Source organism: Poecilia formosa, unplaced genomic scaffold, assembly GCF_000485575.1.
Source record: "Poecilia formosa unplaced genomic scaffold, Poecilia_formosa-5.1.2 Scaffold6, whole genome shotgun sequence".
Lineage (NCBI taxonomy): Eukaryota > Metazoa > Chordata > Actinopteri > Cyprinodontiformes > Poeciliidae > Poecilia > Poecilia formosa.
Window position 1 is genome coordinate 1,485,373 of NW_006799945.1, and position 25,021 is coordinate 1,510,393.

General features: G+C 39.6%; 1 protein-coding gene across 4 annotated transcripts in view; it reads left to right on the forward strand.

The window, feature by feature from the left end:
• The window catches only part of exd3 (exonuclease 3'-5' domain containing 3), a 45,471-nt gene extending 26,661 nt beyond the window's left edge, over window positions 1-18,810 (forward strand). For 3 of the 4 annotated variants that reach the window (XM_007566287.2, XM_007566304.2, XM_007566296.2), the window contains exons 20-21: window positions 17,819-17,885; window positions 17,983-18,810. In XM_007566287.2, coding sequence (XP_007566349.1) covers window positions 17,819-17,885; window positions 17,983-18,350 — 435 coding nt within the window. In that variant the 3' untranslated portion in view covers window positions 18,351-18,810. The remainder of the gene's footprint in view (window positions 1-17,818; window positions 17,886-17,982) is intronic. The other variant, XM_016678950.1, reaches the window with a different exon arrangement.
• Window positions 18,811-25,021: the final 6,211 nt, after the last annotated feature.

Consider the following 25,021-nt stretch of genomic DNA (forward strand, 5'->3'; position numbering starts at 1 on the left):
TCCCTCACTCCCGGTTCTCACCCGGACTCGCTGTTCCGCTCCGCTCCACTCCCTGTCTCACTCTCCGTTTCAGATTAGCCAGAGCGAGGAATCCGGTGCAGCCGGCAGCTGGAATGTCCTGTTTGTCTTGCTGTGTTTGTGTGTATGTGTGTGTGTGTGAAAAGTTGGTGAGGTTGGTGCTGCTTTTTGATTTTGATGTGTTCCATTGTCTGAGAGCCAAGCTGCTTCCTGTCCCTGCTTTCCCCAATCGCCTCAGAGAATCAAGAAGAGGGCAAACAAAACGATAGGGGAAGAAACTGGGAAAAAGATGGTGAAGTGGGGAAGAGAAAGGTGGGATGCAAAGGGGCAAAGCTGCAAGGAAAGTGGGGCATAAAGCAGGAAGTGATAGAGGGATGTAGAAGGGATGAGGGTTTGGCAGAGGAAGAGAGGTGAAAAGGAAGTAGAAAGCTTCAATAGGGCTTTTCCTCCAGACACCAATACAATGAAGTAGTGCGTAATTTCCCATACACAGCACAACTACCGCCGCCTCCACTGCCACCACCACCCAAACACAGAAATACAGTACACAAAAAGTTTCTCATAGCAGATAAAGCTTTATTCTCTCGGTTTGAGGTCTTATCGTTATTCTAGTTCTCTTTCATACATTATCAGTGTTTGGGAGGTTTGTGTGTGTGGTCTGACACTGTGAACTGCAGAGGCTGCACTGATATGAGAGGGTGAGAAGAGAATGAGCAAAACAGAGTTATAATGTTTGCAAAGGGAGATGCAGGGGAGCAAAATCTGGGCAGAGAGAAATGAAAATGGCAAGAAATTTCTTAAAGAGGTAAAAATAAAGGTATTTGAGCCTGCATTGTGCACTCCGCTGTAAAAGCGTGGACGTGTATAAATCACTTAACATGTGTTCGAGAGTGTGTGTGTGTGCGGCAAGGGCTTTGACGTGGCAAAGCGCAGCATTCCTGCTGGGTGGTGATGTCATGAGAACTAGATCTCCACTTGCAGACAGAGAGCCCTGTTTATGTTCCCCTCCAGAGGAGAAACCACACTGTGTGTCTGAGAGCAAGTGTGTGCGCGCGTGTATGTGTGTGTGTGTCTCCCTCTGTCTGACTGGGATATTGGCTCATGGGGGAGGTGGGGAAGCCAAGAGGCACTCGAGAGGGTCTACTTTCCCCTGCCGCTCAGGGAGAGGGAACCACTTACTGATGCCTTCCTCTCAAACATACCAGAGAAAGAGGAAGTTTCTCATGTTTTGCCGAGCACGGTAGCTGCACAGCCAGACTGTTCTGCTGTGAGTGATTGCCCTATGCTTCCAAACAGTCCCCTAAGGGAGGTTGAATTCTTTGCAGTATAATAACAAACCTTGGGTCAGCTAATGACTACAATACCACACAGAGACACAATCCTACAGTATTATTTTTGCATCATAAAAACTACTCGTGTCAGTTTTTCTGAAGGTGAAAAAAGTAGGTCAGTGACTTCAGATTGAACGCACGTGTTTTTGTGCGTCTCTGTCGATTTAAATTGAAATGAAAAAAGGTAACGCTTTAGAAATGTTGTGAGAACAAATCCACACCATCATGCTTTTCTCTCCCAGAAACTGCTGGTATGATTCTCATTGTGTCTGTGGTCATGGTTTAATGGTTTCCCTTGCGATAGTGAAATGTGATATTTGGTCTTTTCAGCTTCGTGAATCGTAGATCATTCTCCCACACTCTGCACCCACCACACCATAAGCGAGGCTTCCAAGCTCATTCTGCCCCATGCTGCACTCGCCTGAGGATGATGAAGAACTCATGTCAGCTGGGCTAATACCTGCCAGTGAGAAATAGCTGGGAGGTTTAGGGCTGTTATTATCACAACTCTGGCACACGAGCCCACTTTAGTAGATAAAGTAACTCCTTAGCATGCATTCATGTGCTTTAGGCAGCTGTTCTTGCTCAAATGTAATAGATTTTTTTACTCAGATATTTTTATTAAAATGTTAAAATGTTCTGCAGACGAGGGGTTTAGGGGAGGTAGGTACTTAAATTATTGCTCAACAAAGTCGCACATGGCCTTTTGCATTTACCTTTAAGAAAATTTTAACTTTTTCATGCCCATGATTGAGCACTGATGAGCTGATCCTATGTTGTTTATCATACCCAAACCTAAGCATGATTTACACGTATAAATGCATAACACTATGGGGAAAAAAGAATGTGAATAGGAGACAAGAAATAGAATAAAAGAAGTAGAGCTGCACAAATCAGACATCTGATTTCTGTACTCTGTTATTTATAAAGCTTAGACCAACAAATACCAGTTTTGACTACTGAAAAGTCTGGATAAAAAAAACAAACCTGAAAAAGTACAACATGGTAAAGCAGCAAAGGAGATAACTGCTCATCTTTTGTCGATTAACACTGAATACACTTCCATAGAAAATATTCCTTCCTTCCTTAGTAGCATATTACACCTTTTGTGCTTCCTCTAGCTTCACTTAAGCAACTCGCATTGAAAAGGCTAAATGGAGATGTTCTGCAGGATCTTACAATCTTACATTTGTTCCTTTTAAATTTAAGCCTTAAACGGTCTTAAATACATCCAAATTTGCCACAGTACTTCATAAATTACCTTAAATTTTATCTTTGTTTTTTTATAGAAATACTGTTGCGCAGTATAGAATGAAGAAATACTTCATTCTATATGTTGTAGATCAGGCTGACGACAAATTATTTCAATTATATTATTTTTCAGCCCAGTCAAAAGGAGTGTAAAAATGGACATTCAGCCTTTCTGCAAACCCTTGAGCCCTCCCCAAATGTCCTTATTGTATTTTCCTGACTCATGCTAAATGTAACTGTTTTGTCAGCTAATCGCTAGTCCTTATGATATAGTGCATTCACTGTTCAGAAACTTTTGAGCTTCCAACTAGCCAGTAGAGTTGTAAATCTCAAGAATGAAGTCGCTTTTGGTAGAATCAGACTATTAAAATATGCATGCTCAATGCAAAGCAATAACTTATAGAGCAGCATTCACTTTTAATTTGAAAGTTTGACATTTTTATGTTTTATGTTTTATGACTTGATAGACTACTTTGGAGGATGTGTTCTGATTTGTATAATTTTAAAGCCTTGCATTGACATTTATTTGCCCCACATTCACCGAACTTTAAAGAATTTGAGATACAAAACCATATCTTGCAATAATTTTCACTCTGTAAAATGAAAGAGTTGTGGTTTATAATTGACACAACACAAGGAGAGACACTCTGTCCTTGACTTTGCTTATAGTAAAAACATCCCCCCTTGGTGTTAAGAAGCTGTTGGGGGTAAATTATCTCATCCTCCCCTGCTCCTGCTGTGTTTTCCTAATGTTGGGTTACGAACTTCATAATTTCAGTTACAGTTTGGCTCATGATTGCTGTCTCCCTGCATGATGAATGTGTGTGGTCTATTGTCTGTGCTTATTGTCACGAAGGAGTTAGGATGTTTAAGTCCTGTGGTTGCATCTGTCTTCCTGTGTCGTGTTTCCAGTTTTGAACCGTTAAGAGGGTACCAGTGAAAGTTATGACAGCAATATTAATTGCATTTAATAGATAATGCATTTAATTAAATCATGACCTGGTTCACGCCTTCTGTATTATAGGCTGTCATGTTAAACCTGCTCCCACATGAACAGAAGTTACTGACCTACATACCTTTGACACAGTAAACATAGCTGTACTCAACATACAGTACATGAAGGCTGTGTTGAAGTGCAAGCTTGATGTTTGTGAGAATGAGTTAACAAATCTAAACTTCATGTAGACAGAGATAATACATGGTAACCCCCCTCAGAGTTTGTGGTCTGTGAGCTGAACCACAGCATTCTGTGTGACTGGGTGTTGTTCAGAGCTGATGCTCCTGCAATGTTTTGCTCTTACTTATTTCTCATGAGCAAAAGTGTGACTGTTATCTGTGTGTCTGGGTGTGCTTACAGTACTGAATGTAGATCTGTGCACATTGTGTACATAGTTTTGCAAGTGTGATCTGTTTCTGTGTGTGGAGCTGAGGCTTTTGGAATGTGCACCTAGTTCATACCTAACATGCTAGGCTATGTCTTGCTTTAGCTCCCCTTCAAGCTCACAGTTTGTGTGATGTGATGCAGTCTAGCAGTAAGGTTTGTTTTGCATGCTTTTGGTTGCCCAATAAGCATTGGTGCTTATTGGGCGCACGTTATCTTTTTTTGTACTCCGTTTCTTCTTTCTTGCTCTCAAGTCAGATTAAAGTGAAAGTCCTTGTGGGGTGGGAATGGTCAGAGGCACAACCCCTCCTCCCCTCACCCCTGGGAGCAAAGGGGTACAAGGCTGAAGAGGTCATGGTGCTTGGCCCTGGGAAAGACCTTTAAAAAGAAAAAAAGGAAACCATTTAGGGTGGCGGATCACTGATTAGATGTCTTGATAGAAATCAAACAAGAACAGAATAGATGCAACTGAGAAAAAAAAACAGGGAAAACTGATTCGCAGCAAGCACAGCTGAACTCAAAGATTAAAGTGGAAACATAAAAAACATTACAGGGATATAACCATGACTTCATTTGCATGTCAAGCCAACTGAAGTCTAGAATATAAATGGAGTGGAAAATTTGACTGACTAGGTTTCTGGAAAAAAATAGCGAGGCAGATGATGCACTGCTTGCGTCTTTTCTCCATTTCCTCCTCCATCTCTTGGAAGCAAGACTCTAATCTTTCTCATCGGAACTTCATCCCTGTGTTTTAATTGAAGCCGTGCAGTCTGAGGGGGTTTGCATGCATCCATTTGTGTGTTTGTACTCTCTGGAGACTACAGGGATTATCTGTGGACCAAATACAAGTAAATACCAAGCACTGTACAAGCAGTCTTGATGAATTGGGCTGCTGTGGCCCAGGAGGGAGAGGAGTCAAGCGGAACATCAGTTGATTGATCCGATGCATCTTCACATGTTCAAGTGTCCTTCAGTGAGACCTCTCGCCTCCTGCATGTTCTTGGTAGCATGTATTTATTCTATAAAAGTATTTGTAATGATAAAGATGTACAGAACCTTATGAAAGTATTCATACATCCGTAAAATTATTTTGCATGTTGTCATATGACAACCAAAAACTTAAGGCTATTTTATTTTGACATTTATGAGACGGGTCAAGTGAAAAAAATATGAATGCTTTTATAAGAACATTTCTAATATTGGCTGCGAGCTTCTTGAAGTCTACAGGCTTTACTCATCCAAAGAATGACATATTTTCCCATTGTTTTGGTGAAATATTCCATGTTCTGTCAGATTAAATGGAGAGGATCTTTGAACAGAAAGAGAAAATCCATTCCATTCTAGCTCTGGTTGTATGTTAAGGATTACTTTGCTGTGTTCTTTGAGGATTCTCTTATATTTAACTACAGTCAGATCCTCAGTCCTGCTGCATGATACTGCCACCACCAGTGTTTAATGTGAGGTTCATTCTAGAGTTTCAATTAGGGATAAAAAGGCTGACCCCCTCCCTACCCAAGCCCACAGACTGGCCCCATCTGACTCGACTAAATCCACTTTGATCATAGACTCGAGGCCAAGGTGAACCGGAAATATCACTTTAATAAAATGTTACTGTTTTGTTTTTATAGCATAATTTGAGAAAACAGTGTATCTTCTCCCGTTTTTTAAATGTTGCTTGTTTTTCGTCCACAAATCTAAACTCTACTTGCATTGTGTATGTTGGACAAAAACTTCAATTTGTTCACTAGCAAATCTCTAATACTTTCTTAGAAAAGTGGATTTATGCTGAGATTAAATCAAAAAGACACTCACTGTTAAGTAGGAGTTTCTGACAATAGTTGGTTGTTCCGGATTTTATTTAGGGGTATCAGAGTAAAGATTGCTGAAAACAAATGAGGCATTGTCATGTAAAATGAATATCCTATTCCTAAAAACGGCACCAAATAAAGTATTTTGTGATTGCTTCTATTAATAGCTCATTTGTTCAAGTGCTGACCAACCAGCAACAAGAAAAACATAATGAAGGAGAACTTGTGGTAGATGACATAACACTTGTTGGAATCCAAATGTTTAGATGTTTACTCAATATTAGAAAGCAGTTTGTTGTGTTGAGGATGATTTCCACAGCATTTTTTTTTTTTTTTTTTTGCTTGACCAATCCAGTCATCATACATTTCATGGGACTGAGTTCTTTCATGTGCACATCTTTTTGAGGTTTATGGCTGTGGGTGTGTGATGGTGTAATATTACTACGGTGTTTGGGTGTTGGTTTCTGTGGTAAGGGTGTAGCCCTTTTTCGCATGAGACAGTGCTATCTAGTAGCTGTGGGACTTTTTTTAAGTGTTTGTATGTGAGTGAGAAGACAAGCTGCAAGCATGTCCCACCAGAAAGAATCAGGGATACATCTCTGTTAATTAATCAATGTCACAGTTCAAGCCACCCGGCATCCCTCTTTGTTGCCGATGGAAACTAGAGGTGAGCAAAGCGCCTGAGTACCTGCCTGTCCCAGTGATCCCATAGACCTCCTACGCACACAAGCGCTCTCTCTCACAGGCCTCCTCAGACGCAGGAAGCCCTTTTCTTTCTTTATTTCTTTCCCTCCATTTTCCTGCTGTCTATTTTGGTCAACTGGTGGCCTGTTCCCACAGTGCTGCTGTTCCCATGGTTATCGCCACAGAGATAGCGATTGGGGTTGGGGAGGGGGTCGGGGTGATGGTGGTGGGGCTTGACAGAGCGGGAGAGACAGCGTTGCTCTGTTCGAAGAGATAGGGGGCCTATGTGACTGTAGGGGTGGTGGGAGAGACGCTGAATGGGTGGAGAGGGGGGCAAGGGATGGAGTGTGTGTGTGTGAGAGTGTGTGATGTGAAGCTCCCATCAACGTCACAGGTGGCCGGTGAGGATTTAGCCAATATGGGGTTTAGTTTGATTTTTAATTGACTTCGGCAGCAACGCAATTCTTTATTTTAGATTGACAACACGCAGACATGATTGATGTGAAAATGCTATGAACCCCATGTGAAACTTTTTGTAATGTTTGATGCCACTTCCTGAGATACAAAACTTAGGTGTGGTGCAAAAATTGAGGTGGCAGAGGAAGTGGAGGGGAGGGGAGAAACCGCAAGCTGGTTAGGGGGTGGGCGAGGGCCAGCAAAAGGAGAGTGAAAACGAGAGAGGGAGGGAGTCCGGGGCTACGAACGAGGGATGGATTCAGTTCCCACACTTCTAATTACTGTGTCACTGGAGACTGAAAGGGGACTGCCCCTGGCCCTAGGGAATTCGCCGGGGCCAGTCGCAGAAAGGGTGCAGAGATGGAAGAAGGGCAGGGGACGGAGGAGAGGAAGTAAAGGAAGGGTTGAGCGACATTCTCTCCTTCGTCCTCTCTCTTGGTTATACTTCGCTGCACTCACACCACAGATGAACCCCTTCAGCGTGAGTCCCCCCACCCCTGTCCCTGTACCCATACACCCCAACCTCTCATCCCCAGCCCACTCCTCCTTAACCCCTCAGTCTAGTCTCTCTTACGCCTTTGTTCTCTATCTTGTACCACTTCCTTTTGAACCCCCCACCTCCCTGCTTTTCTAATGCCATGAGCCTCTCCTGCATCTCCTGTTGACATGAACAAGGCTCCCAGAGACACTTTGATGTGAGTTTGAATTCACACAGCCACACACATGCTGGTGACTTATCCAGTATCATTATTACCACTTAACCCCATGCCCTTTTTCCTCTTTTGATGCTCTTGTCTAACTTTACAATAGCCGGTCTTCTGAGTTGTACACGTTCTAATAAGGCTGTTGGATGTGACTGTGAAGAAATTATAGCTCTCCATTTGTCCAACCATGTTCTCATGCGGCATGAATATTTGTGTTTGACAGTCTCATTAAAAGTTTGACCACCCTGAGCAAACTTAGTGTTTGCATTAACATGCATCCCAAGTGATCTGATGATGCCAAATTTACCGTCCCTATTTTACCAACTGTGTATAGCACTGTGAAATCATTTCAGAAATCATTCTAGTAATAATTATTAAGTACAGTTCTATTTTTGCCTCTTTATTTCCTATGATTTCATTCAAATCCTAATTATTTTATATTATATGTTGATCTCCAATATGGTTAGTTTCAGTAATACAGCTCTTTCAGCTGCTTTATTTGGCCCTTCTCAAACTCTTATTTGAAAGTACAAACCTATGCTGGTACTAACTACTTAATCAGCGGACCGGCAGAGCGACTTTACAAACTGACTTGGTGGTATCGCTCTCTAACACTGACACTTTCTCTGTCAAAAAGCCATGTGGGAGAGTTGCTTCATCTCTGTTCTCTCGTTGCTCTTCCGGAGAGAACAGACCAGCAGCAGCGGTGGCCACCCCTGTCAATATTTACAGTCCTGAATGAATCACTCTGAATTACAATAACATTCCCTGCATGCCTTCACATCAGCAAGAGATTTGGAAAAAAGAAGTGAAAGGAGGGGGAAGGAGGAGGAGACCTGGAAGGGTGAAGTATGCAGCGGCAATGATAATCGTTGAGCGACAGAATCTGCCGGTGGCTCTCCCATGACGAGGCATGCGCCCGCAGAGTCGGCTCGAGCTGATTCGTTCGATGGGTGGAATTTCAGTTTGAGTGTGTGGGTGTTGTGACAGTTTGAGAAGTGTTAGCGCTTGTCCAAGAAAGTCGTGGATGTTGTAATGGTTGGTTGATTGGCTGCAGTGAAAGCATGGGAAAAATTAGTTTATTTAGGCTCTTCGTTGTGTAGGAACATGAGTAAGACTTATGTTGTTCAGGCAAGCAGGAAAGCCATTTAGATAAAGCAAATGTTAACTGACAGTTGAATGGACAGTCTGCATTTTAATTGTGCTTTTTACTACCACTGAGAAAGCACCTAATCAGAAAAGGAGACTGAAACAATTTTCTCACTCAACACAATGCATTTTTTTGTGTTGAGCGTTTGTCACAGCATGACTACAAAAATTGTTGTAATTTACATGGTGCCGACCTGCTGAACAGAAGCCAATAAACACTAACAAATTCTCAGTCCAGACCTTTTGGTCTGGTACACAGCCGTACCACACAAATGTATTTTTTTATTTTATATTTTAAACAACCCTCTATTTTGACGTCAGTGAGTGAGAAAATAAGGTTACCTGTCTTTCCATGCAGTGTATGTAAACATCTGGTTCCTATTTTTTAGCTGTGCTATGTAGTATCAGGTCAACATGTCACTGTGATACTGTTGCTGATAGTATTGCGATGGTGACTACAGTTAACATATCTTTTTTCTGTACTTTTTCTTTATCACAATGCCGCCACTCGTTTTGAGCTGTTGCATCTTGACTCCAGAAACATCAGGTGTGAACATGCAGGGCATTGAAAGTCAGGCATGGCACTGAAGATACGATATCTTAAGTGGGATAGTGGGAAAACTGCATCCAAGTAGTCTGTTGCAGTTGTGATATTGTAAAGACTGATATTGCATTCGTAATACCATATATTGTGCAGGTCTGATATAATCAGGATTCACAGAAGATAGTGATCACAAAAACAGCTGAGATTGCAAATTCTTGAGACGCCACCAATCATAACTGCCTTTTCTTTTGAGTATTTTACATATGAGCATTGCTTCTATTTGTGTCATGGCTAGACTGTTATTTACCAAGGTTTGACTCTTATCCTCTTTATTACTGAGTCGGTAAGCACGAGAATTACGTACTGGGAGGGAAGAACAAACAAAAAAGTTGAGGCCAAAAGAGAGCAGGAAGTATGGTTGAGTAGTAAAGCAAAGAGCAAGAGGAGATGAGATGAGCAGATAGTTTAAGAGGTGAAATAACTGTGAAGAAAAAGAACGTGCAAGAAATATGAAAAATGTTGAACATTTCTTTACCTGTTGTTAAAGAAGGCCGTTACAGATGTACTTTTTGTTCAGTCTTTTTTGGAAGCTAATGATTAAGTACATAACTAGTGTGTATGTCAAGGTTTTAGTGCGTTCAGAAGTGCAGCATTTTTTCGCATTTCTTTATTTTTCCTGTATCAAATTTTAATTTATTGTTGTTCAATTCATTTTTTCCCTTTAGACTGTCCAACTGACATTTATGGGTTTTGGTTCAATTAGTAACACACATTAATATGTACATTTAATATGTACATAAAGAGAAGGTTTACCTTTTGTAATGAAACTATTTAAAATGATTGCCATCAGACTTTGGTGGTAAAAAATATCTCATACTTTTAACAATTAGTTTGTTCCATCTGTCTTGTTGCTTTTTGCTACACAACCTATCATACTTTGTCATATACCTCATTGTCTTTATTATATCCTACTTATGGGTGCACCAGTAAATCGGGCCTGATTTCCTTAATTTTGGGAGTTCTAATTGCAGGAGAAACCCATGTTATTCACTGATCTCATCTACCTCAGCAATGGACTGAAAGAGCATCTCACCAGGTTATGTCTGTGTGTGGTTAACAATAATCACTTTTCCAAGTTACCGACTTTGAATATATTTAACAACTAAACAAACCAAAACAAAATAGTATTGGCCAAAGTCGTAATCGGCAGATCAGGCTTTTTTTTTTCTTTTAAGATCGATTATAGGTGATGGTTGTTTTTGTAAATCACACACTTTCTTTTTTTACTACATCCATGACTGTCTTCGACAATCAATAACTTAAATCCAATAAAAAGATGCTAAAACTGTACAATATATGAGAGATTTTTTTTTGTATATACTTGTAAGATCTGTTTTAGTCATATATTTTATAAGTTACATTAATGTATTTTGTCACTCTAAATATTTACCGGAAATGTTCTGGTTTTGTGAAAATAATAGAGAAATGGGCTGAAAAAACTTGCAGTCAAAGACGGTGTCATAATAGAATAACAAAACAAAGTTTCTCCCAGATTAAAGATGGGATTTATTTTGTTTACAGTAATATGAAAATTCTCACACACACCCCAACTAAAAAACAAACAAAAAAACATTTTAAGAAATAATGGCATTCATGCTTGCCAAGTACACTTCCCTCTCATAATATTTTTTTGTTGTTGCTGTGTTTATATCACCAAAACAAAAAATAAAAATAAAAAAATTCCACAGTTTTGCTGTTAACTCAAAAACTTTTCCAAAATAGCTTTACAAAGTATCCCAACTATTGATAAAAGCTCATATTTGTTCAATGAGTAAAACACCTGAAGACCCTGTAAAAATAAGTAATGGTTTGCAATTTGAAGTTACAATATTTCATAGGTTTCAGTTTTAAATACATGGAAGTCAATACCCTTTTATTTTAGTTTTAGATTTAGAAATGCAGCTGATGTCTGATCGTGGTATTATATAGTAGGCTGCCTTGTTTTAGACGTAGGCTTCATGTTGCCATTTCTGAGAAATATGGAATTTTATTTTTAATAAAAATAAATGTTGGGAGTATTTTTGTGTATTGCTTCTTAAAATGTATAGCTTCATTTAAGAACTATGTCTTAGCTGAAATGAAATTATGCTCGTTAAATTTGCAGTGCCTTCTTTACACTTGAGAATAGCTAGATAATTTTTGTAATAAACTGCATGGTTAGTCCCGTAGGCTCTTTTTGGTGACTTGTTTCCCTGGGAGAAGCCGGAAAGAGATGACTGCTTCATACAGGTGAGATGAGTGTGTGAATGAGTCAGACAGCGAAGGGTGTGCTGCTTTCCTGTGAGAGCTACACGCTGATTTTTTTTTTTTTTTTTTGCATCTTCCGAGTTACTGATAGGTATCTGAGTGTCTGTAAGAGTGTGAGTGAGGTGTGTCAGATGAAGGTGTGTGTGATGTCAAGCCCAGACAGGCTCCACTGTGGTCCAAGTTTAGGTTGCTGTCAGTTTGTAGTGATTAGTTAACAGAGTTAGTAATTACCTCAGTCTGTCAGGCTGAGATACAGACCAGATACCAGTAGGATGTTGTGGGAAAGTGCATTCAGAGGGTCATTTCACTATCTCCCTCAGTTTCCTGCTCCATTTAAAATTGACCTGTTGCTGTAAGGCACAGGTGTCAAACTCCAGTCCTGGAGGGCCACTGCCCTGAAACTTTTAGATGTGCCTCTGCTGCACCACACCTGAATAGGATAATTAGGTCATTAGCAAGGCTCTGGAGAACTATCTAGACAAGAAGGAGGTAATTAAGCTGTTTCATTCCAGTGTTTTGTACCTGTGGCACATCTAAAAGCTGCAGGACAGTGGCCCTTGAGGACTGGAGTTTGACACTCCTGCTGTAAGGAAACTACACCTTCAGGAGGAATTTATATTGAAAAGATCTTTATGGGGTATATTTCATGATCTAATCTCTCACTAAAGAGAAATCTTTTTCTCGTTTTACTTTTTAAGGTTTCTTTATTTCTTCCAATGCCTTTTGTATGAATTATGGATGGTTATAATTCTACAAACGTTTCTTTATGGGATCAGAAACCTGATCTGGCTTCGGGTCTCTAAATCCATCAAAAAGGCTTTGTGGTCGGTTATCCTGTCGCAAGTTCGCAGAGCTTCCATCTTTGAGTTACTTTTAGATCCTAAGAAAACTTTGAGAACATCCCACAGGAGCTGTAAAAACTAAAATGGGTTATCAACCAGAACGCTATAAATACTAGATAACTATGGACACGTGTCTTTTTTCTCTCTGTGTTTAAAAAGGTTAAACAATGAGAGAGAGAAAAACAATACAAACACCATCTCATTAGTAGACATCCTTATGCAAACCGTTTTTATGGCTGCTCATAAAATGTAATTTTTTGGGCAGTATTTAATTCAGTTTAACATTCAAAAACTGTATCTGTTGCACTTTGCAGAACAGTAAACGCAACACAACAGCTCATGTGTCCTTTTAAATACTGACAATATATGTTTTTAAATATCTTATACAAAAAATACATGTAGGAACAAAATATACATAAAAAACTTAATTGTCACTAGCAATGATTCTGTCTTAACAAACTGATTCTCATAAATTCATACACTGAATTCCTCAATTTCTGTCAGCTGGTAGCAGATCAGTCTGTTCTTTATTTCCCCAGTGATGCAGACAACACCAAGAAGTAAACCCTGCACATCATGTGTTTCTAATTTGTATCTCCGTGTTTCGACTCAAATGAAATGATTCCACTTTGTATAGCTTGGTACCAGAAACAGCCCATCCCTACTGTAACTAAAAGCAGGCACCTCAGTAGAAAGACCAAAAGCTGTTGTCGCTGCTGACTCTGCAACACTACTGTGCTATTTTAAAATTCGAAGTGCTACTCTGCCCAATATGAAGAAGCAACAAAGACATCCCGAGGCTTCTCTCCTTGCTGGACAATGAAGTGATGCCTGTCTCATTAGGGCTTGTAAATCTCAATGATTTCACAGCGTCGGCAGAATTTTCTGTCTCCTCAGCAGAATAAGTCAGTGATGGCACAGTTTCCCAGACATGGGATCATGGGAACAACCTCTCTTTTTTTTTTAGGTTTTTGTCCTTTGCTTTCCTGGCAGCGCAGTTGCAGTTTCCAGAAAAAGAGGTTATGTTTTATACTGCAACATAACCTTTTATGTTGTGTTGCGGTTTGCTTTTTTTTAAACCTCTTTGTGCTTAAAATTTGCATACAATCAGAAATTGAGGGAGATTTCCAAGGAAATAGAGGTACATTTTTTCCCCCGCTCCCCTCTTCTTCCCACCGGTTCCCACGCTGCCCCTTACCTGACTAACCACAGTTTGAATCGGTTTTCCAGCTCCCGATTGGCTGGTTGAACCATGTGACTAATGGAGCACCGCCTTTGGAGATTGGTGGAGGATTTTCCCATGGGAGCTGCCTACAGTGCAGAGAGAGAGCGTGTGTGTCTGTCTGTTTGAGCACGTTAGGGGGAAAATAATCACCCACCCCCTACTTTTTCTGTCTCCTTTCATCTATCCCCATTTTTTTCCTCTTTTTTCCATCAACTTCTACCTATTTAGACTCAGCATCACACATTAGTCACAGTATGACTATACTGTGACTTGCTGAAGAAGCAGAAAAGGTGTAATATATTTTAAAGCAGAAATGGAAAGACATTGAATACTCCTTATGTTATACTAATAATACTAAATTAAAGCCATAAGTAATATAGCTTAGTTTCACAGTTTTTATTAAATAAAGAGCGATTCAGAGGACACATGCACTTGGAGAACATGGAGGCATCACTTCTATTAATCGTGTCAGGACCGACAAACTAAAGCCACATGTTGGTTTCAGACATAATCTGAAGTATGTGAAGACATCCAAAGTTTGACCTTTTTTTTTTAAAATAGGTTTGACAAATCTGTCAGCTCAGGTTTTACTGAAGCTACATGGAAGAAAACAATTTGTGTTTTAATGTGCTACCTCATGGCAGCTGTATGTTTGGACCAGACCAAAACTTTGTAAGTAGTCCAGCAGCGTTTTGTATTGGGTCTCAGGCTTAATGTTCCCAAGTCTGGGCCTTTAAGAGCCTCACATATGGGCAGATTTTCCAGACTCTTAAATCATATTCCATTATGACTTATTCATTGCTTCTGTCCGTTTTTACTGATAAAACTGTCTTGTTGCATTTAAAATCTTCTTAATGTTATTGACTACCAGCTTCTTCATCATGAGAGAATCTATATTTGAAAAGGTTTGACCTGGATTTTCTAAAACGACTTTGAAGTTAGGTGAGTGGGCTGTAAGAGCATGTTCCAGAGTCAATACATTTCAACTTATTTCAGCATGTACCTTTTTATATATATACATATATATATATATATATATATATTTATTTATTTTTTATTTTTATTTTTTTACATGTTTCTTAAAACTATCACCATGTTGTCGTAGTATAACACGGGACAAATAATCTGTAAATAAAAAACAGAAGATTGGGCTCCTCTGTCTCCTCCCTATGGTCCTACTGCCATCCTACCATACCAGAGCCAGCAGGAAGGTCTTAATGTTGTTAATCATCTACATGTATGTGTTACTCAATGTGCTAATGGCAGAGAAACAACTCAGTGTTAGAAACACATCAATAGCAGATGAACAGGGAACTGTTCATTCTCGGTCACCAGTGGCCATGCTTAATTAATGGCCTGTGCATTTGTGGCAGGCTTCAGTGTGAGGAACTAGCTGTAGTGCAGCAGAGAGCAATGGGGAGGGTGTGAGCAGTGTGTATGCAGGGTGATTGACGGCGCTAAGTCCTCCTGACACTGATTAGTTGTTTCTGACAGAGCTGCGTATTTCTGCAGATGACAATAGGACCACGGGGATAAGGCAGAGGAGCTAGTTTTTTTTTTTTTCTTTTACAGATTATCTGTTTGGACCAGCTGATGGTTTTAACAAATATGTTAAAAAAAAAAAAAAAACATTACATACTGCAGGTTCAAGTAAGTTAAAATCTATTAAGTCACTCTAGTTTGTCTTCAGTTGAAAAATAATCTTGAAAAGTCCTAAATTTGACTAAAGCATGTAAAATGCTAAAGACCAACACCAGCTGCAACCACTCTTTATTTGCAGGTGTCTTTTAAAATGACTGACATGTCGTGATTAGTTCAAATTAAAATAAGTTCTCTTCATACTGAACTTAATTGCGTATTAAATCACTCCAGGATTGTAGTTTCCTTGGTTTTGAAGAGTTACAGAATATGGGGATTGCGTGTGTGAGATGATGTGTGTTTGTCTGCCAGTCTGTGGTTCAGCCTTCAGAGTTCAGAGCAGGTCCTGGCATGCTCCAAGCTGGGAAACTTTGAGCTGAACAAATAGCTCGCTCTGTCGTGCTGGTCGCCGCCATCGTGCCCATATGTTTGAGCGTGTGATGCAACTTTTGAGCTCCTTCTCAGCTCTTCTGGTTGAGTTTTTTTTTTTTTTGCTGGTTTGTGTGTGATGCGAGGCAGAGTGAATAGGATGCACCGAGAGAGAAGTAAACACAAAGCAGACACCTCTGCTGTTCCCACACCTCCACTGGCTCTTACAGCTTTCTCATGTCCTGACCTCAGTCACCACAGAGGCAAACACCGCTCCGCATGTGCACACAGAGGAGACGACCTGCTTTTGTGCCGAGTGGGCGTATTCTCTGGGTTCCCTCCTGGATTTTTTTATTTATTTTTTTTCCCAGGTAAAGAGTGACAAGGATTAAGCCGGCCTGTTAAGGATCTCTCATATGAGCCAGATTTGATTTACTGCCCACTCCTGACTGGAATGCTGTTTACAGGGTGGAGCTCAGGTGTGTTGACAAGGTTTTTAGCACTGACGTGCTGTCAGAATGGCTCACAGACAAGTGTGTGTTCGTTTTGGGGGCCGGCAAGCAGGAGGTCACTAATGTTCCCACCAAGTGAGACCTTTACCATGAAGAAGGACGGGCCAGCAGGAACGTGTGAAAATCACTCCGGCGTAAACGGTGTCTTTACTGACACGCTAACACCCCGACTGGATCTTTGAGTAACACTTACACCCTTTCACACCGGAGCAACAACCTGGGAAAACGTCTGATTGCTATCGACGTGAAAGGGTCAACACTAGTGAGCGGGCCGTGCAGTCTTGCTGCCAGATAGTTTAACATGCCTGACACTTTGCTTTGAAGCTAAGAAACATCGCTGAGCTGAGCCTTCCTGCTACTGCTGAATCTGCAGGGAAATTAATCTTTTACATCAGGCTGTGTAAAAAATTTTACATCAACACTTTCAGGTTCCACCCAATGAAGATAGATCACTGGCTGGTGATATTTTTTCTAGTTCTTGGCTTGCATATCATTTTACCGTCTCCAGTTGATTAACATACGTTATTTTATTTTACCAAAATTTTGTTGAAATTGATAAGGCTGTGATGATGATTTGCTTTTGAGATGAAGAATTATTGAGAATTTTAATAAACATGGATGTAATTTTATTTTATTTATTTTTTTACCTTATTTTTATACCTTATCAATCAGTCAAACTTTATTTAAATGCAGCATCAAAAATTGTTTTGCAGTCATTGAAAACAATCTTTATCACCATTAAGTGGTCCATCAAATAAAAATAAAAAAAACATAATGACAAAATATGAATTAAGATGATAGTTACATAATCATCTTTATGTATTTGTTACCGATGAACATTTAAATGTCCTGATCAAATACTAGCAGGAAACACTTTCTTTATTATCTGAAGAAATCCTAAATAAATACATTTCAGATTGTATTAATGATCATTATTGTATCATTTTATGCATTGTTTGATATAACATAAAAAATAGTGAAGAATAAAATAATTCAACTAAAAATAAAGATGAATGTAATTTAATAAAAAAATAAAATAAAAGCAAATTAAAATAGTGTGTGAGGGGAATATAGTTGTAGTCTTAAAACTTGGCCAATAAATTCATAAAGGGGGATTAAAATTAAGTGAACTAAGCACAAATATAACAATATTTCTAAAAAAAAATCATGAATTATTGTGAAAAGTGAAATATGAGCCAAATTAAGACCAGAGTAAAGAGCCAATTTATCTTTAAGAACTATTCTAAATGTGAAAGGAAAAATCTGTTTTCAGTTTATTTCTAAAAACTACAACACACTCAAAAGTCCCATGTGATCTTCAGGTTCAGGACAGTTTAAATAACAACACTTCTGATAAATAAGATGGACTGGACCTGTTGAGGGCTTCTTAAAATGTTGAACGGCTATAGGAATTAACTATTTAAAGACCTCTTTTTATCCCACATAAAACAATCAAAATACATTGAATTTGGAAAGATAAACAACAGGAATATGTGAAATACTGTGTCCTTTTACACCAAGTTATTATATGTGTTCCTGTGGTTTTGAAGCAGATTCTTTCTCTCATATTTCAGATCTGTTGCTCTGCTTTTTCTCCAGGCTTGTAACAGCGATGAATATGTGTCCATTCCCAGAGCTGACATGGAAACAATGCTCAAAGAGAAAGGTATATTAAAAGCAAATTGAAATGTTTTAGTGTTTATATTAGGGTTACCTGCGTGGAATTTAAAATTGAATAGTTAATTCTGTTTTTCTTTTCGAAGGATTTCTGCAGGATCACAGCACCAGTGACTACATGCTTGAGAAATCCTGTCAACAGGAAGAGCTGAGGCCCGATGACACCCTGACCCCCAGCGTGACCCTTGAGCCCCCCAGGTACGCCGCTCAGTGTCGCTGGGCCTCCCTTTCAGGACTGGACCGCGACACCATGACCTTTCCCGGGGGGTCGCCCATTCAGCTCCACACTGTGCCCCCCGCTTTGCTGCAGAGGATACCCCTGTTCTATGTCTGCACCAGATGTGGCAAGGTGTTCTGGGAAGGCTCTCACTTTGGCCGTGTCCTCTCTTTGTTCCAGGAAGTCTTGCACATAACAGAAAAGGATCACATCTCAGTTGCCGGGCCATTCAATTGATGGAGAGCTGCTCATATTTATATTTTATATTGGTATACTATTTATATTATTTGTGGATAATTCAGTTTTCTGCTCAGGTCCATGTATTTACCTTTCATGCAGTTTGTGTCTGATGAAGGAATACCAGCAGTTCCAAGCCCGCGAGTTTTAGCTGATAGTTTTAAGTCACGTTGTTGATTTTTGTCAAGAAATTGTGCCAGGAGATTAATCCTGTCACGGTTTCTTTTTTTTTAATTATTATTATTATCTTAGTGAAACAAAGACTGATTTGTTTACAATCCTAGCTATTTTTTCTGGGTTTTTTTTTTTTTTATCTGAATGTTTTTATTTTTGATTGTTTACAGAAGGATGTGTAGAATTTTACTTGAATTTGAAACTTTTTCACTTTAAAAGGTATAGACAGCATCCTTGTGTATTGGGACCTAAAGATATAAATTAAATTAAAATGTTGAAAAATCAAGTCTTTAATGGTTTTTATTCAGTTAAGCATCCCAAGTTCAGAACTATTTACATAATTACATGAATGTGTGTCACAAGTATTTGACTCCCTCCTGTTGGAGAAGGTTAGAAAATAGAAAATTGCTTGGTGTTTCCTCTTTTGGACAAGATCATGCACGATCCCTATAAATGCTTCTCTTTAGCTCACCTATAGGGCTTTCTGTTGTATTAAGGTTAGGAAACTGAGATGACATTGAGAGAAAGCTAATTTTATGTTTCCAACATTGGCAGAGGCTGATTTTTTTTTTTTTTTTGTTAAACTAAGAGTCCTTTATGACATGGCGTTTAGAAAAGAAACTGGGACACAGTATCACAGATCCTCCTCCATACTTCAAAGTGCTCTGCAGGTTATTTTCCTTATAAATAACTTTTGTTTCACACAAGACGCAACACAAGTGTTTGTTGACGAAGATTCAAATCTTAGTCTCGGATGGCCAAAACAGCTCTACTTAAAGTCCCACAAGAGTTTATAAAACTCCGCCTTCAGGTTTTGTTGGTAGGACAGAAAAGGCTGTTTCTGGTTCACATGTGGATTGTGGTTAGTGGTAATGACCATACTGCTCACTATGCGTGGTGGTAAAAAAAAAAAAAAAAAAGAGAAATCAGTTCTTGTCCTCCAAGTTTATTTTGTCAAATTATTTTAGTTTTTTTTTTCCAATTTAATTAATTTGTAAATTCTCTTGTTTTTTTTTTCCATTTTGAATGGCATTTGACATGTGTGTTATGTAATACTTAAACCAGGTGAAGAGGGAGTGGTGGATTACTAAACAAAAGCTCCCAGACACTCATCATCTTAAAAATGCCTCGCTTCTGTCCGTATCAGGTTTTTAAGGAGTACATCCAGACATCCCAAGTCTAGATGTACCAGTTATTTATTGGCATTCGATCATTTTTTTCTCTCACTGAAGAATGCTGCTTAGATTAAATGTTTTTTTTTTTTACAAATTGTGTGTGATAAATGCTGCTGTAACTGTACTGAAAGTTACAAGACTTTCAGTAAGTCTTATAACCGGTTGCTTTTTCACATTTTCCATGCTCTGAAAACAAATCACAGGGACTGATGGACTGAGAATGGACAGACTGATGAGATCTTCTAAGGTTTGCTGATGTCTTTCAGGCATAACACCAACATGGGGGAGTTTCTGGGAATAGACGGGTCAGATCTCATAGAAGAAACCTCCCCATACCAGAAAAATCCACTCATATTTTCTGCTCTCTTTCCTAATCCCACTTTAAATTTTGTGATTGCATAACATGAGCCTTTATCCAAAACGGCCGAAAGAGAGCTAGGTTCGTGCTATTAGAGATTTCCTGGTATTTTCTGTAAATGTATATGGTGCGCATTCTGCTAAAGCTACGACAAAAGGCATACACCCATAAAATGTAGGAATCTCTAACGATAGCCAGATGTGGGCTTTCTTCTATTGATCACAGGCATCAAAACGGCCGCAGTGGTTTTCAGACGGCTCATAGTCGCTGAGGTAAATTACTGTTCAGTTTCTGAATTTAAGCGGCCACAGCTGCAGGATAACATCTGGGGTTTGAGATGCTTATATTGCTACTTAAATTAGCAATAATAATAATAATAATAAGTAGAGTTGTCAGAATTACAGTTAAGTTCAGTTATAGAAATCCTGTCTCCTTGTGTGTCCAGGTGTTTTTGGATCCTATTGATATATCTTAATAAGCGTGAGTAAACTGAAACATTTAGGCAATCTTGCCATAAACCAATTAACAAATCATTTAAATTTTATTATTATAAATGTGTATGTATTGCTGTGTGGTCACTTCTTTTTGCGCTACACTGCAAAGAAATTCTCTTTAGAAATTATAATAAATATGATTGCTACTATGTTCAGCACAACAATTTTTACCCATCTAATTTATTCAAATTATACATTTTTAAGGAAATTTCTGCTACATTAGACATGCCATTTGTTTTTATTTGTTAATATCTTTAACTGTTTAAGAGACTTCAGCTACGAAAAAAAAAAGTAGCTGTGTATCTATCTGAAGATGTCACAGAAAAATGCGGGAGACACGGATGTGAAAAATGTAAAGGGGAAACATTAAAAATGTCCTACTAAATGCGCAGATTAATAAAAGTTAGTCCAAATTATAGAAACATGGGTAAAGTTCAATAAAAAAATAAGTCCATTGACGGGGTTGACAAATTCTCTGCTTTATAGGTTAGCACCGAGTTTCCTAAAAACGTTCAAGCAAACATTTAATTATTTTTTAGTAGCATATCCGTTTTGGAATTTAGATTATTGCTTCCAATTAAGTCATTAGAAATTATCTTTAATGGTCTGGGAAAAGGTTGATGACAAACTAATGTGCGCGGCGCTGTATAAAAAGATCCGAAATCTGCAAATCATTGCTTTACAATAAAGATTTAGCTCATGCAAACTAATTCTGCTCTGTCGCATAGCCTGAACCACACACACACATACACGCACCTACACACATTCGCATCTCGGCTTACAGCCATAAGCTCTCATAAATAAGACTTTATAATTGCTGCAGTTGCATTAAGCTCCCCTGAAATATTTTATTGGTATGGATAAAGCAGACATGATGCGGCTCCCGGACTGTCCTTGTCCGGGTGGTCGCAGCTCCTGTCTGCACAGAGCTCTGCGCTGAAGCGCCGTGTTATTTGATCCACGCTCTTTCTTCGCTGGGAAGAAAAGCTCGCCTCTTTCCCACGCTCTGAGGACACGTGGTGTCCGGAATGAATTGGATTCAGAGGACCCTCCCTCCTGGTTAAACGTCACCTCCTTCTCACTCTCTCTCCCTCACATTCACACACGCATGCATTCTTTTTTTTTCTTTTTTTTCTATGTATGTGAAAGAAACTGGTTATAATAAAGAAATAAAAGGATAATTTCCTTCATGGTTTAATTCTCTGTGAATGAGAAGCCAACATTTCTGTGGGTTTTTCGTTTTCTTTTTTTCTTCCTCTTTTTCCTTTTTCTTTTCTTTTTTTTCTACTTTTTAGCAACATGCATTCCGGGAGAACGGGGGACGGGTAGTCTCCTCCTGTCTTGTCTGGCCCCGGTCCCTCCGGCCCCAAACGCCAGATCTCAAATCAGCGCATCAAGTTGCCTCGATTCACAATCTTGAACTTGTGACTCTCTATAAACAAACATGCATTTTGCTAACAACAACAAAAAATGCATCTATATCTAGAGCTACTCAGCTGTAGAGGCCACCGGTTGTACATTCAGTGTATCCTCCGTGAGTTTTGGTCACTCATTACTGTGCGCATTTACGCACGCGTAACTCGCGCATTTGAGATTAAACACGTTTTATTTTCCGTCGAAGTATGTGTGATATTAACAGAAGGTGTGAAGTTACGAAAAACAGACTGGGGTGAAGCTGTATGTGGGGAAGAAATTCATCCAGAAAAGAAACTTTTGGCTCCTTCAGTTTGTGCACAGGCTTTCCAAGTATTTAAACTGGCTCCAACTAAAGCTGTGATGGCCGACAGATGTTCCTGGTTTTCTAGAAAGTGTTCTGCAAAGACCAAGGGAAAAAAGGAAACAAAACACAAACTGCACAAAGGTCTTACACAAATTTTTGCGCTGAGAAATTAAAAGGTTTTAATGAGTTCCCGATCTTACGTGAACTGTTGTTTTTATTTTGGAACTGGCGCAAACATTTCAAAGTCCCTTTGCACACATGCAATTTTAAAGAGATTCATTTGACATTTTGATCCAGGAACCCTGGAGAGCTCGCCACACTTCTTTCTCTGCCGTTTCTGTCCATTCATGTGATCCAAAAAGTGGGGGTGGGAGGTGTTGAGGGCCATCTGTTCTATGTTTGCGATGGTCATGCTGCTGCTGAGTCAGTTTGGGGACCAATCACAAGACTGCCCCGACTTTAAAAAAAGAAAATGCATCACAGAAATCCTTATGATTAGGTTTTCCAAAATCAGAAACTGCAGCACATTCTGCATTCTTTGTTAATGTATTTTGATTTCCAGACTGTCACGTTGGTGGAGATCCATGTCAAGTTGTTAGACATCAGTTGGTAAAACAGCAGATACCCTAAAAGTCTTATATTTATACATAGATCTAAATCTCAATAACATCTGAATAACTTTTAAACCTTAAACAGCACAAGTCATAAGGAAATGTGTTCAACTGAAACAAAAATATATTTGGAAGAAAATCAGTTCAAGTCAAACCAACCACAGCCAACATAAGGGGCTAACATTCTTGGCCAAATGGGTAGAGTAATATGTCCCATATGATTATCCAAATACAACATTTGGATAATCTCTGATTCAAGAAAACTCAAGACAAAGAGAGGGGCCCTCATAGGCTGTAAAGGCTATGCTGAGTGTGAACTTATCTTCTTCAGCAAGAATCATTCTTATGGGGTCCATATGGGTTTTCCACAGGTTACATAAACTCCCACGTTATATTTACTTGGTTGATGTGGGGGGAAAAAACAAAGCAAAACCTGTGGATTAAAAGTAGGAAACATATGGGTCCCAGATGTGTTGCTGAGTTTAAGCTTATTTTAGTTTGTGAGAAACGCCAGATACATTCATAGGGCATTGTTAGTGTTGCAGATACTTGGTAAAATCAGTGAGCAGCAAACATGAAGCGCATTGGCACAGATTCACTTGGGACCCATCCAGCTTGAGGAAAATCTGCGTGGGGAGAGCGGCTGAGAAATGGGCCAAACTGCCCTCACAGGTAGCATGTAAAAAAAAACTGAGCTATTCACAAAAATATTTGCCTTCTTGGTCTTCTTGTTACTGCTTTGGTTATCAAGATGACACACAAATAAATGACAGCGGTGTCAGTGAAGTGGTTAATCAAGCCTGTGTGGCCACAAAGCGGAAGTTGGAGAGCCTTACTGCACAATTAAAATTAGCTATGAATTCAAAAGTTAGCTTGTTATCTAAAGTGTGGTTTTAAACCTTTGAAGGCGCAGAGTTTTTGTCATGGACAAGAATGAACCGACAGCCGTCAGCTTCCTCTAATTTTAATAGACGCCTGTCATTTGGCTCATGTTTTGAGGTCATATAAAGAGTGCCGCCTCTATATTGAAATCTGTATGCGCGGCTTCTTCATCCGTGGCCGTGGGACCTCGGTTGCAGTCGCACCACTCATACGCGCCAAAAGGTAGAGTTCGGGGTGTGGGAAAATTAGGACAGTGCGAAACCATTAGAGCAGCGAGCTGCTCATAAAGTGTTACACAGATGAGATCAATTCCGGAGCCGCCAAACGGAGCTTTCTGAGTGAGGCAGAGATGTTCCCTCGCAGCGGTTTCTCTTAACTGCTTGCTTCTCGGCGACTTTAACACGTATTCTCTCCGTCTCACCGTGTTTGCGTCTGTCACCACCTCACTCCCCCTTCCTCCCCTCTCTCTCTCTCTCTCTCTCTCTCTTTCTCTCTCTCTTCTCACACACACACACACACGCAGACACACACAGGCGCCCGGTTCCCACGGTGGCGGGGGCAGCTGAGCGGCGTGTCAATCTGCGCACAGCGTCACCTCTTTTCACTTGCAAAAAGGAAGTAGCGCAGGGCTTTTGTTATTTGAAGTCCCACAGTCTAGTCGCTTTAAAAACAACTGGACTATATCCGCCGTTTATGATTTAAACAGCCACCTATAATCTCCTCCATCGGAGGTGTTTTTACACGGGGAGCCCGGGCCCGTTTGGGACTCATTTGACTGCTATTTATACCTTTTGGTTCCTATAGGTCATTCCTGCCCATACGAGCTGGTAAATCCAAACTTCTGTGCCGTTTGGACCCCCCGGAACCAAGCATGTGCCGAAATATGCACTTGTCACCCCGCATTACACTGCACAAAACAAAACAAAACAAAAAAAAATAATGCATTATTTTTGAAGGGAAAAGAAAATGATACATTTTTGAAAATTATTTTTGCAATGTTGATTCTTAACTCTCATGTCCCTAAATAAAATGTTAATTCATAACTGGATAAGTAGAGGCTTGTACCATTAAAAAACAGATTCATAATGACCAATGAATTCAGCAAACAGTACAGAAGTCTAAAGCAGGTTTTGAAATAATATACAAAATTACTAACATCTCACTGAGCACTGAAAGCCATCTGAAAATGGAAATGATATAATACAATCGTCAAGAGAGCCACAGTTCAGGTGCGTACAGCTGTTGCACACGACACAA